The sequence below is a fragment of the Scardinius erythrophthalmus genome, assembly GCF_964197995.2.
Source record: "Scardinius erythrophthalmus genome assembly, chromosome: 6".
Taxonomy (NCBI): Eukaryota; Metazoa; Chordata; class Actinopteri; order Cypriniformes; family Leuciscidae; genus Scardinius; species Scardinius erythrophthalmus.
Window position 1 is genome coordinate 40892294 of NC_138226.1, and position 14542 is coordinate 40906835.

The window sequence follows — 14542 nt, forward strand, 5'->3', positions numbered from 1 at the left end:
TTACAACATTCAGACTTTTAAACGAGACAAGGGAAATTCTCCAACAAAGCCTGCACTTAACTCTGGACAGGGCCTGAAGCTGTCACTGGACTCTGGTCAGGGGCTGGAGCCTGCACTGGACTCTGGTCAGGGGCTGGAGCCTGCACTTAACTCTGGACAGGGCCTGAAGCTGTCACTGGGATCTGGTCAGGGGCTGGAGCTTGCACTGGACTCTGGTCAGGGGCTGGAGCTTGCACTGGACTCTGGTCAGGGGCTGGAGCCTGCACTGGGCTCTGGACAGGGGCTGGAGCTTGCACTGGGCTGTGGTTAGGGGCTGGAGCCTGCACTGGACTCTCGTCAGTGGCTGGAGCTTGCACTGGGCTCTGGTCAGGGGCTGGAGCCTGCACTGGTATCTGGTTAGGGGCTGGAGCTTGCACTGGGCTCTGGTCAAGGGCTGGAGCTTGCACTGGGCTCTGGTTAGGGGTTGGAGCTTGCACTCGTCTCTGGTCAGTGGCTGGAGCCTGCACTGGGCTCTGGTTAGGGTTTGGAGCTTGCACTGGGCTCTGGTTAGGGGTTGGAGTTTGCACTGGGCTCTGGTCAGTTGCTGGAGCCTGCACTGGGCTCTGGTTAGGGGTTGGAGCTTGCACTGGGCTCTGGTTAGGGGTTGGAGTTTGCACTGGGCTCTGGTCAGGGGCTGGAGCCTGCACTGGACTTTGGTCAGGGGCTGAAGCCTGCACTTAACTCTGGACAGGGCCTGAAACTGTCACTGGACTCTGGTGACATATCCATTATCATGTCAATCTCTACAGAGGTTTCATGACAGAACTATACAATATGACATTTGACAATACTGAGTCAAAAGCAGAAGACGATTGATACATTTATTTATCAGAAAATTAATCAACCTCCTATGTCTGTACCATTTTGTTTTTTGACTGTATATTCAGTAAAGGCCAAATTTGGGTTGTGCATGTTAGATAAATTTTTCTACATGCCACTTAATTTACTGCATACCAATCTTTAACCATGGGTCACAAAAGCTCTCTTCAACCATCTCACACTACGTGCATTATGTTTCATTTCCTAGAGGACAACTTAAGACAGCTCTCTACAACACGTCATAGACACTTATGAGACACCATGGACCAAGACTCAGAGCGTAAGTAGTTACCACAGTAAAAGCAGAGAAAGTCATATGAAAAAAGTCTGCTTTACACTGATTAAAAGTGAAGTTGCCCAAATAAGTACTTGCTACACTATAGAATATCCTGTTCTTGAATCTTATTAAATCACTTTCTCCCTTGTGAGCAGTTATCATGTTATTATCTCTCTACCAGGTGCTCGGTTTGTGGACGCCCACTGGGCGAAACTTGTCCAGAGAGTAAAGATGGTGATGCCGATAGCGGATGAGCTGCAGTCCGGTGGCATGCTGAAATATGAGCCGTACTGTAAGATCAGAGCAGCAGATACTAAGCAGGAGAAAATGAGAGAGTTATATGAAGTGTTGCACTCTGGAGGAGACAAGGTTAAATCTGCCTTTTATTCTAGACTGGAAAAGCATGAGCCATCTCTGTTTAGAGACTTAGGTAAGAGCACGCTAATTTTGGCTATTATACCATATGTGTCTAGAACTAGAGTATGTACTGAGATATGTACTGTTAAAATATGTACTTTTACAGGCATTGCACAAATTGCAGAAGCTCTTGTAGAAACCTTAAATATTTTGTCTTAACTTTCCATCTTGTTCACTTATTTCTGTCAGGACCACTATCGTCAAATACGATTGACAATTAGCATATATTTTGGATTTGCGGTATGGTTATGTTCTGGGCAGCCTAGCATGGATAAGAGCAGGGAGAGCAGCAATAACCCCCTTTAGGGTACACAGAACAGAACCAACATGAATGTATTGCAGATATCATTAATGTCAATATTTTAATGTACAACATAATTCGAGAATTTAGTCTGATTCAAAGGGGAATCAGAAGGCCAAATACTGACCAAATACTGAGGAGCTGGGGATGGAGGAGGGTAATTTGCTCCTGAGAAACGCGATAGCTGTTGATAATACTGGAGGAGCTTATATATGAATACAGTGATAGGCGTCATATTCCCAGAGCCGTTTAAAGGAATTTGGGGGCCCCAAGCAAAATGGACATGGAGGCCCCCCCAAACACCACAACACCACCCCCCTCTTTCTGGTTAAATAATGTTTATAGATGGGTTACAAAGTTTTTATTAAGTAAAAAGACTGTTTGCTAACAGTTAAATGACAATTAACTAAAGATTAAATAACAATTTACCATCTATTAATGATGGTTATTATAAAGTGTTACTGAAAAGATATGTTAGCATTTCCATATTTTGATATTAGAAGGGAAGGGATACAGCAGCTTTCACAACTACCAATGCTTAAAAACATCCCGAGCTAATGTTTGATATGCACAGAATTTATTGTGTGGTTTTCCTAACCCCCATTTGGTAAATAGATTATCACGGTGGAATAGTTAGTATAGCATGCTATCTATGCCACTTTCATCAAAACCTATTACAACGCTATAGCAATGTCATGTCATTAAATACGATAAACAGTGATTCTGGAACAGATCTGCGTCTTCCTTATCCCATTAAAAAAAACATATTACAGTATGTAACCATATTCCGTCCGTTCGAAAAAATAGTTGCACTAACTGTTCGTTACAAGCAGCATTTGCCGTCAGGCAGACAGCTAACATAAACATATTTTTGCTAGCCTACCTGCTGCAAAATTACACCTTTTGTACAAGACAAGTAGATCTATTTTATCCAGTGTAATTTATCACTTACCACTATCTTGTTTTACTTGCATAATTTCGCTTCATGATGACTGCCGAGGAGGTTTTGTATTTTGCCGGCAGCAGAGATCACGTAGTTGGCTGGCTGCTGTCAGCGACTACTGAGGGGGGCCCCCTTGAGGGGGATCCCGATAACAGTGTCATTGCACTTTACTGCATTGACTATCAAAGGGGCGCTCACACAGTTTGTCGTTGCATTTTATTCTTAACCAGTCATTGTCTTGGGGCCCCAGGCCAGCTCGGGGCAAGCAATTGCTTGGTTTGCTTGCCTAGTCGCGACGGGCCTGCATATTCCTTTAAGTAGATGTGGATCAGCTGAGAGTCTGACAGTCTTTGCTTTTCAAACCGTAAGATAGATAGATAGATAGATAGATAGACAGACAGATAGACAGACAGACAGACAACAAGATAAATAGCGAGATAGATTGATGTAAAATGTTTGAAAATATATGTGAAATGCCTTAATCAATATATCAATTAATAAATCAATTAATGTATCAAGTGTGTCTAATGTTCTACAGGCTCCACAGGACATCACACACACTCTGAAAAAACACATTCCTCAGGTGACTGATGAATTTTATAATAATATGTTTTAAATATTGCACTCCATCGATCTGGTAATTTAGTTGGTATTTGTCTGCTCTGGAATTTCTTACTGTGTTTGAATCAGGAAAAAAAAAAACTCTTTGAACATTGACCTTTTCTACAGAAATCAGCTCAGTGATTCACAAATATATGAAGTGGATCTGCAGCGAGTATCAGTATGTGACTGAGTATAACTCACTGCCTGGTGAACATGTGCTGCTGTCTGAGCGCTTCACACAACCTCTGATACTTCAGAAACATAGAGATCGAAAAGAGCGAGAAGAAGAGATCTGCTCCAGTGGAGAGAGCTTCCAGCAGGTCCTCAGCTCCAGGAGCAGTGGAGACTCTGTCCATCTCAACTCTCTGTTCGACCCAGATGACCACGGGATCAGTCCTAATTCTGTGATACTGCAGGGAAATTCTGGAAACGGGAAATCTTTCACTGTGCAGAAGATCATGATGGACTGGGCATCTGGTGACCTCTACAAAGGGCGGTTTGATATTGTCTTCCACTTAAAGTGTAAAGAAATAAATCGCATTCCTGGCGAGAAGAGTTTGGTGGAGATCTTGAGCTGCAGTTGTAGTTTATCATCACATGAGATCTCACAGATTTTACAGCAGTCGCCAGAGAAGGTGCTTGTGGTCATTGATGGATTTGATGAGCTGAAACTCAAACAGGACATTAATGACACGTCAGCACACACTGATCTGCTTCAGAAAGCCCCACCTGTGGACACTCTTTGTGCCCTGCTGAGGGGTCGAATCCTGCCAGAGTCTCTCCTGCTGGTCTCCTCCAGGTCTACAGCTACGGACACACTCAGTAATCTGCTCAAAGGACCTCAGCGTTTCTCTGAGATTGTGGGATTTTCAGAAAAGGGGGTGGAGGAGTACTTCCAGAAGTTTTTTCAAAATGAAGAACGTTCCAGGGAGGCTTATACATATGTGAAGGCAAATGAAACCCTCATCACTGCCTGCTCAATCCCTGTCGTCTGCTGGATCATCTGCACAACTATCCAGGAGAGATTCAAATATGGTGCAGGTGCGACAAGCGGACTGGAAACCACCACCTCCATCTACGTGGACTTTGTGTGCACTCTTCTGGAGCATCACTGCCAGGGTTTGAGTCAGTCCGTCCCGACCCTGCTGAGGAGTCTGGGTCAGCTGGCAGAGAGAGGGATGCAGGAACAGCAAGTCCTGCTGGATGAGAAAAGTGTGAATGAAACCATTTCAGACCCTGCTGGAAATCCATTCTTGTGCAAGTTCCTGTTTAAGAGAAGAATCCACCAGGAGACGATGTTCAGTTTCATGCATTTCAGCTTTCAGGAGTTCTTCACTGCTCTGTACTATGTCCTTCTGGATGAAGAAGAGTCCCTGGGAAAACTTACAAGGTTTTTCGATGATATTTTCACAAAACCAGCTGTGGTGCAATTTGCATTTGGTTTGTTGAATAAGGATGTGAGATTCACACTTAAAAAACATGGTCTGTTCATTCGTCCAAAAACACAGGCTGATCTGAAAGAATGGATTTTGAAAAAGATCAAAAGTCAAAATCAAGGTTGTTCCTTGTTTTCGGAAACAGTTTTAGTTCTTCACTGTCTCTATGAACTTCATGAAGAAGACTTTGTTAAAGAAGCAATGGGATCCTGGAAAAAGATTGATCCACGTGGTAAATTGCTCAGAAAAAGGAATATAGAATATGGTAAATTGCTCAGAAGAACAGACGTCTGTGCCCTGCTGTACTGCTCTCAGTGCTGTCAGAGCATTGAAGAAATTTCTAATTTGTATTTGTCATCGGAAGATTTGTCTATGATTTTGCCTGAACTTCAAAAGTTTAAAGAAGGTAAATGCTTTAATCTAAAACAGATATTTAGTGGATGTAATTAATATCTAATCTATAATTAGCTATTGCAAGTTAAACTTAGTCTGTACAGTGAAGTTCTGTATTTTATTTTGAAGATTGACTATAAGAGGTCCATCAGACTCTGATCTCGGTGAACTGATCTACGCTCTCGCGAGAGGACAGACCCTGATCTCACAGAGGTAATGTTTAAAAATATATTTTATACATTTTAATGCGTTTTATGCACACATGCTATCATCCTTTAATGTGCTTTTGTTTAAATGTAAGGTTCATGTATATTTTTTCTGTGTTTTGGTTTGCAGTGTTTGTGTAACCAGCTACCGCTCACTTGTTCTGTCAATCAACAAAGAGCCGTCCAGGTGAAGAACAAGTGAATTTTTTTCATTTTTATTTACATCAAAATAGTTTTTTTCTCATGATTACCAGAAATAATTATATGATTAATATTTTTTGTATAACCAATTATATCATCATCTTGTTCTCCTGTTTATCTGGCATACTTGGTCTCCGCAATCGAATAGATTATAATTCTAATAGTAATAATGTAACTAAATTGGTCACCCAAAATAGTTAAAAAAATAAGGTACACACTTTTATCTTTTTTGACTTGCTAATGATGCAAATATTGGCTGGTGCCCAACAAACCACCAATTAATCAAAAAATCACAAAAAGATATTCTAAGCAAGAAATTATTGACTTAATAGACACAACAACAACTTGAATCTTTTTTAAATTATTTTTTAATAGTATCTGCATAGAGATTGGCCGGCATCCCCATCTGGATTTGGAATCATTCAGTCTCACCTTTCCACACTCAGAGATAATCAACATCGACTGGACCAGACTTTTTCAAATAATAATTCACCAAAGGGATTCAGATGCATTACTGTCATTTCTCTATTCCTTCTCTAACCTGAAAAAGATGGTAATGAGCGTGAGGTGTCTAACTGAGATGTGGTCTGTTTGGACCCTCAAGTTGACCCAGAATTGCCCCAGTCTAACCGAACTCACGTGAGTAACATCTGGAATCACCTCTGTCCTGTTTCTATGTGAATTTGTCTGTTGATAACAACTGTGTATGTAATGTTCAAAGGAATAGTCCATCCAAAAAGGGAAATTCTGTCATAATTTACTCACCCTCATGTTGTTCCAAACCTGTTTTCCTCTGAGGAACACAAAATAAGTTATTTTAAAGAATGCTTGTGTAACACAGTTTCAGATCCCATTGACTTCCATTGTTTGGACAAGAAATGTTTAAACCAAAACGACTGTAACCTATGTTTCCTATGTTCACTATGGGGAACGCCTTCGCATGAACCGGTGTCTGAAACGCTTGTCTAATCACGACAATCCTATTGGCCGGCGACAGCCTATGACATCATCAGAAGTGCGACCCAGAAGTATATAAGGGGAGCCTGGAGAACATGTCAGCAGATTATCGTCTGAAGGGACAGTTCAGCAAGCATCCCGAGGCATGGCGACGAGACGCAGTGTCTCGTTCCCTGTTCTCAGGGAACATAGGTTACAGTCGTAACCTGAGATGTTCCCTTTCGAAGGGAACTCGAACTGCGTTAAGCGCTATGGGGAGCTAAGTATTCATACAGAACGATCCTCAGATAGATTCTGGAACACTATACTCAAAACCTGATAAGTATTGACCAGGCTGTGGGCTAGGTTTTGCCTTAGCAGTCCTAAGCATCCAACTCGTTGGGGGTTTGCCTTCAAGTAGGCCTGTTGAGGCCTAACTACTTGATAGCGGGACTGTTTAGCAGAGCTAGCCACAGAAGTCTGGTGATCTCACAGACATCTCTGTGGGCCTGGTTATACTTATTTCACATTGCCAACAGGTAGTGTACTCAGCAAAAAGTACTATCGACCCTTTCAAAGCAAGGGGAGTACAATTTTACGTTACCAGATTCATCGAGGAAGCCTACTGTAAGGCCTACAACTTCGAAAGTCACGGGCGTCGGCCTGGGCATTGCTTTGTTCTCTAAACAGTGTCTCTAACACTATTCGCCTCACTAGTGAAGGCATGCGATAAGGAGGACTGCAGATAGTGGCAGTAAGCACTCACAGACCGGATCATAGAGAGACGGGCATCCTGGAGAGTAGAACGCAGCATAACGTTTTCAAAGCCCTTACAAACGAGACGAGTGACTCTACTCGATCCTGGATCTACACAGTACTTCAGAGCCCTGTGGAGGCTGGGAACTCTGAAAGGGACCCTAATAAGGGGAGTGCCTCCCGCTCTAAGGTTTACATTGCTAACAGGCAGTGTACTTAGCAGAAATGCAATCGACCCTTTAAAGCAAGGGGTTTAAAACAATCGTGGAGGCCTACTGTAAGGCCTACAGCGTCGAATGTCACGGGCGTCAGCCCAGGCAGTGCTTAGGCACTAGGGAGCATACTCAACCATCCCAAGTGGGAGGAAGTAACTAATCTGTCTCTACCTGAGCCTGGGTGGTGAAGGGTGATATCATATGAGCTATGGGTAGCAAAGTACTCTAAATAAAGACCCTACAAGGGGAGTACTATCAGCATGACCCTGAGGAATGTATCAGGGTCAAGGCCTATTATCTTGTATCTTTACAAGACAGATTTTACATCTCTACTAAACCCAAGGAAATGGAGGCCACAATAAGTGGCCAACGACATTCAACCTTATGACTTGAATATTTTATTCAAGGGGCTCAGCGGAAAAAAATCCTTTTTCAATTTAAAGGCCTAGCTGGATAAACTAGCTACAATGCTCAGCTCTAAAGGGCGGAGGCCTGAGCATACTGCTCTTTACTTTCTAGAGAGAAAGAGCCTGACAACTCCCATGGGATATCTGCATAGGAGGCTTCTTTTATTTATTTTTTTGAAGATAGCCTGCTACCTATGCTGCTATCTACCCTGTAACACCACTAGCATTTTTACACCTAGTGCAAAAGGTGGGACTTGGCTAGATGACTCTTGTAGTAAGAGGAGGCCAGTACTAGGAAAACTAAACCAATTCCCTAGTTAAGCCTAAGCCAGATATCGAGGCGACCCCGTGAGGGCCGACACACGAATATAAAGTGATTGAAGTTCAGAGCTATAATCTCATATGACTCTAAAAGTAAGAGGAGAACTGCTGCTCTAGTATAAGGTGGCTATCAAGGTGGCCCGAAGAGGGCCAATGCTTGAATTTGTAGTTCTATATGGAGCTTGACAGAGCGGTGGCCTCAGTAGAATAACTCCCGATAGGGAGGAAGCCATCTCACCCAAAATGTCTATTAGATGCTCAGATGAACGGTGGCTTCACTAGAGAATTTTCCATACAGCCAACCTGTTCGCTACTACAGATTGGCACTGGTACAGATGTCTGTCCCTCTTCCCTCAAGAAGAGAGCAGACGGGAGTGGAGTTTTCTCAAGGGAAACAAGTAATAAAAACTCAGTGAGTGTTTTAGCGCAATTTTCTCACGTCATGGGATCACAACACTAAGAGATAGTAAATCTTTTCCTGGATTTTTTTTTGTGCGTTCCCGAGATTAGACCTTCCTTAACATAATGCCGAAAACCCGAAGTCTCTAGGTGGTCTGGTTGAGGAGTAGATAGAAGTGCAAGATTGGTGCGCACAGACAGAACAGAAATCATGAGTTTTTCACAAGCCATGATTACCTTTTTGAAGTTTCAGGTTGAAGCGTACAAACAAAACAGTCCCTGAAGATGAAAAAGCTGTTGACATGTTCTCCAGGCTCCCCTTATATACTTCCGGGTCGCACTTCTGATGATGTCATAGGCTGTCGCCGGCCAATAGGTGTTACGAAACGGCTCCGAGACTCGAAGGTGAAGATCCAAATGCAGTTTATTTACAAAGTAGTCTTACAGGCAGGGTCATCAACAGCGAACAGATCAAAGGAGGAAACACAGAGAATTTCCAAATAACGGGCAGAGGTCAGGGCAGGCAGCAATAATCAGAGTCCAATAAACAATCCGAGTCAGGCCAGGCAGAGAAACGATCAGGAAACGGTGAAACAGTCCAAGGTCAGCAAAACAAGAATCAAACACGGGTAAATAACGCTCAGAAATGTAGTAACAGTAAAACAAAACTTCACACTGAGTGAATGTGAAAACCAGGTATTTATGTTGTGAGTGAAACAAGGTGGTAAGACACAGGTGAATGAGATGAGTGCTGATGAGTCCGGGCAGTGAAGTTATGGGAAATGTAGTTTGTGAGGAAGTGATCATAGTCTATTGTGGAGCGCCCTCTGGTGGCTCTCGAGGGCACTCCAGCTGGTTATCGTTACATAGCCCCTCCCCAAAGAGCGGCTTCCAGACGCTCCAAAAATGTCCAGGTGGGAGGTGGCCCGGAGGCGGATCCGGGGGCGGGATGGAGGGCCAGGTCCGTGGAGCGGAAGAGGACCTTGAGACTGCGGTAGGGTGAAGCAGGCTGTGCAGGCGACCAGGGCGGATCAGGCTGTGCAGGCGACCAGGGCGGAGCAGGCTGTGCAGGCGACCAGGGCGGAGCAGGCTGTGCAGGCGGCCAGGGCGGAGCAGGCTGTGCAGGCGGCCAGGGCGGAGCAGGCAGTGCAGGCGGCCAGGAAGGAGACGACCCTTCAGGCGGCCAGGGAGGAGACGACCCTTCAGGCGGCCAGGGAGGCGACCATGGCACAGGAACAGACACCGGCTCAGGAACAGGAACAGACACAGAGACAGGAACAGACACCGGCTCAGGGACAGGAACAGACACAGAGACAGGAACAGACACCGGCTCAGGGACAGGAACAGACACCGGCTCAGGGACAGACACCGCCTCAGCGGCGGCCATCTTGTCTGAAGACACTTGCTCGGCGGAGACCATCTTGTCCTGAGACACTGGCTCGGCGGTGACCATCTTGTCCTGAGACACTGGCTCGGCGGAGACCATCTTGTCCTGAGACACTGGCGTGGAGTCGGCCATCTTGTCCGAAGACACAGGCGTGGAGTCGGCCATCTTGTCCGAAGACACAGGCGTGAAGTCGGCCATCTGTCCGAAGACACAGGCGCAGAAAGAGGAAGAGGAACAGATTCAGGCTCAGGATCAGATTCAGGCTCAGGAACAGATTCAGTCTCGGCGGGACGAGACTCTTGGCGAGCGGACGTGACGTGAAGCTCAGTCTCTGGATCGGCAGAAGTGACGTGAAGCTCAGTCTCTGGATCGGCAGAAGTGACGTGAAGCTCAGTCTCTGGGTCGGCAGAAGTGACGTGAAGCTCAGTCTCTGGGTTGGCAGAAGTGACGTGAAGCTCAGTCTCTGGATCGGCAGAAGTGACGTGAAGCTCAGTTTCTGGATCAGGATCAGCGTGCTCTGAGCTTGACGGGACCAGCGGCAGCGAGGGCTTTGAGCCGGGTAGGACCAGCGGTGAAGAGGAATCTGAGCTGGTTAGGACCAGCGATGAAGAGGGCTTTGAGCTGGACAGGACCAGCGATGAAGAGGGCTCTGAACTGGACGGAACCAGCGGCGAAGAGGGCTCTGAGCTGGGCAGGACCAGCGATTAAGAGGGCTCTGAGCTGGACAGGACCAGCGGCGAAGAGGGCTCTGGGCTGGACAGGACCAGCGGTGAAGAGGGCTCTGTGCTGGACGAGACCAGCGGTGAAGGCTCTAGCTTGGCGGGCATGCCGCTTGCTGTCTCAGGCGCGGCGGGCATGACGCTGTCAGTCTCAGGGGCGGTGGGCATGACGCATACTGCCTTGGCTTCGGCAGATTTGGCGTGAAGTGCGGGCTCGGCTGGACTGGCGTGAAGTGCAGGCTCGGCTGGACTGGCGTGAAGTGCAGGCTCGGCTGGACTGGCGTGAAGTGCAGACGGTGACATGGCGTGCCACGGAAGGAAGCTCTCCAGACATCTGGAGAGTGCCTCTCTCCAATCCAGACCGGAGAGATCGGGGAGCTCCCTCGGGTCGACCTCCTTAGCCCCCAGCCGGTAACACAACTTAATTGCCTCGTCACCCAGAGAGCAAGAGGCAGCGAGAGGAACAAACCCCCAGGTGTACTGGAACAGATCGAGGCTATCCAGGGCCAAGGCCGCGATCTGTCCAGCGAACTCCCGGCTCATGCAGGGAAGATCAGGCGAGATCCGTACTGCTGGATTCCTGGAGGTCGTAGCTGCTGGATCTGGGTGTGGCGAAGTCTTCTGTTACGAAACGGCTCCGAGACTCGAAGGTGAAGATCCAAATGCAGTTTATTTACAGAGTAGTCGTACAGGCAGGGTCATCAACAGCGAACAGATCAAAGGAGGAAACACAGAGAATATCCAAATAACGGGCAGAGGTCAGGGCAGGCAGCAATAATCAGAGTCCAATAAACAATCCGAGTCAGGCCAGGCAGAGAAACGATCAGGAAACGGTGAAACAGTCCAAGGTCAGCAAAACAAGAATCAAACACGGGTAAATAACGCTCAGAAATGTAGTAACAGTAAAACAAGACTTCGCACTGAGTGAATGTGAAAACCAGGTATTTATGTTGTGAGTGAAACAAGGTGATAAGACACAGGTGAATGAGATGAGTGCTGATGAGTCCGGGCAGTGAGTTATGGGAAATGTAGTTTGTGAAGAAGTGATCATAGTCTATTGTGGAGCATAGTCTCTGGTGGCTCTCAAGGGCACTCCAGCTGGTTATCGTTACAATAGGATTGTCGTGATTAGACAAGCGTTTCAGACACCGGTTCACACGAAGGCGTTCCCCATAGCGTTTGACGCAGTTCGAGTTCCCTTCGAAAGGGTACTGTTTTATTACCAGCATTATTCAAAATATCTTCTTCTGTGTTCTGCAGAAGAAAGAAAGACACACAGGTTATGAATGACATGGCAGAGTTTATATTCTTAAAACATTAAACATTAAACATTAAAAGGCTATGAATTAATGACACTGATCACACAGTCACTGACCTTTGAGGAATTGAAAACCTTAGAAATACAAAATGGTTTAGTAAACAAAAGATCTATTGTATTTTTTATTATTATTATTTTAATAATTTGTATTTATTGATTTATTTTGACAGTTTAGCAGTTTTGCAATGCTCTTGCTATATCAGATAACCTTACAAAGCAAATGAAACCGCCCATCTGTAGTTCATGGCCTTCATCCATTTAAACTGTTATGGAATTGTTTAAATGAGTGCAAGAAGCAAATGTGTAGAATGGCATTATAAATTTTATTAATTTTATCTGTATAATAATGTGTTTCCACATCTAGTGTAAATGCTGGCTTTTTACTGGAGGATGGAATCAGGATCTTGCAGAGCTCAAACACAAGACCAAGTTGTGCGATGACATTTAACGGGTTTGTATACCAAACGTTTGAGAATTGATAAAATACGTTCTCTTACGAGAGGTTCTCTCGTACTGCGTAATATCTTACGCTAGGGGAAAACCTCTTTTCCACGAGATACTGAAGCCAAAAAATTATCCTTAATTTTGCAATAATGTAAAACGCATTGCAGCAGCATGCAGACATGGGCGAGACAGCTCGCGCGCCCATTGGCTGCTCTGCGGCAACTGCACCAGCCTATCGAGAGAGGCCCCTTTGGGGTAGCGGGGGTGCCTGTGGGGGTCAGTGGGGGAACTGGCTCCAAGCGGGTGGTGGGCATTTTGCCCCTTCTGATGTTTTCCTCCCCATTCCTAAGGCTTCACTTCTCCCGCTCCAATACACCAACACATAGATAGAGTTTTGAGGTGCGGGTGTGTCGCTGGGATGCGGGGGAGGTGGTACTCCTCTGTCTCCTCGTGGCCACCTGCATCTCAATTACACATTACAGCTTAGACACTCTCTTTACTTACTGTCACATGACACATACATATAGGGCCTTGGGGGTTGGGCACACTGAATGACATCTGGAGGGCGGTCTGTTCATTCAGCCTTCCCTCGGGTGCCAGTGCCCAATTCTCAATTTTAAGTTGCACATAGACACTGAGGGCTCTAGGGAGGGGGCGAGCTGACACAAGTTTGTGGAGGGTGCCCCTCCCCTGTTTTAAACCACCCCTGTTTTAAAGCACCGTAGATCAACACACACCAACACTACATTTGAGCGGGTGGGGTGAAGCAAGTTTTTTTTTTTTTTTTTTTTTTTTTTTTATTTTACACCCCTGCTCTCTGTGTTCTCTGTCCAGAGCTGGGGGCTGTGAGGATGAGCTGGCCACCTGGTCAGGGCTGGTGGTCTTCTCTACTGCTGCGGGGACCGGGGTGGTCTTCCTGTTCCCGCGCCAGAGTGAAGGGGGTTCAGCTCCGGGATCGGGCGCTGATTACCCCCTTGGGGGTGGGGGTGCCTGGGTCTAGGAGTATAGAGTGTATATGGGGGGTGCGAGTGTGGGTAGCGTGTCCATTTTTGTGTGTCTACATGTGGAGCGAGGGTGTGAATATTCGTTTGCGTGCATGAGGGTGGGAATGTAAGCTTGTGTATACATGTGCTTGTTCGTCTACGTCTATGTGTCAGGTGGGGCCTTAGACTCCACCTCACTCATCATCTCAGTTGACCCCCACCCCACCATCATGTCCTGCCGGTGGAGGATGCCGCCGGTGCGTTGGTGGTTTCCTGCGCCGGGGCAGGATGCTCGGGCGAGCGCTGGCACGCTCGCGGCGGTCGCCTGGCGGGGCCTGGCCGCTGGCTTTGCTGGGCTGGGGGGGGAGGCCCTTGAATCTCCGGACCCAGAGGCCGGTCTGCCCTTGTGTGGTCGGCTGCCGGCGGAGCCTGCAGGCTTGCCGTCACGGCACCCTGGGGCGTCTGTACTGTGGCTGTCAGGGATCCCACCTTCGGGTGCTCCTCTGCACTTTTTTGGGTGAGGGCCGCGGTTGTCCCTGCGACTGACCCCCTGGGGGTCCCGTGTCCTGGGGAGCCAAGCACGCTCACACATACAGGTGGACACTCAAGCATTCACATTGGTGTAAAAACAGGTGCTCACAGACACACATTGTCTTGATTTGCTGTTGCTTCAAAACTTATTTTGTAATATTAATTATGTGTGCTGATCAATAACACTTAACTATTAGAATGTATTGTGATTCATACAGATGTTGGTTGTTGCTACAGTTTCTCTGATGTTGTGTCTTCTGTTGTTTTCTCTTTTTGTCAGCAGGTATCGAAGCAAATTGTCTGTTTTTAGTTTTTTTTGTGTTTTCCTTGTTTTTTTTTTGCTTTTTTTTTTTTTTTTTTTTTTTTTTTTTTTTTTCCTTGTCTTTTTCCTCGCTGTTCCCCCATTTTCCTTCTTTCTCTCTCTCTTTCCCCCTCTCTGTTGATTTTTTCCACAACCTTTTTTTTTACTCTTTATTTTTATCATTTATTAT

The 14542-nt window shown here is 46.1% G+C and overlaps 1 protein-coding gene across 1 annotated transcript; it reads left to right on the forward strand.

Moving 5' to 3' along the window:
* Positions 1–1119: 1119 nt before the first annotated feature.
* LOC308691849 (NACHT, LRR and PYD domains-containing protein 1 homolog) lies at positions 1120–13537 on the forward strand (the record flags this gene model as incomplete). Its single annotated transcript, XM_081367410.1, has 6 exons — positions 1120–1138; positions 1317–1565; positions 3526–4856; positions 5565–5621; positions 11136–11425; positions 13372–13537. 6 exons carry the CDS (start codon positions 1120–1122, stop codon positions 13535–13537), a joined length of 2112 nt encoding a protein of 703 aa, XP_081223536.1.
* Positions 13538–14542: the final 1005 nt, after the last annotated feature.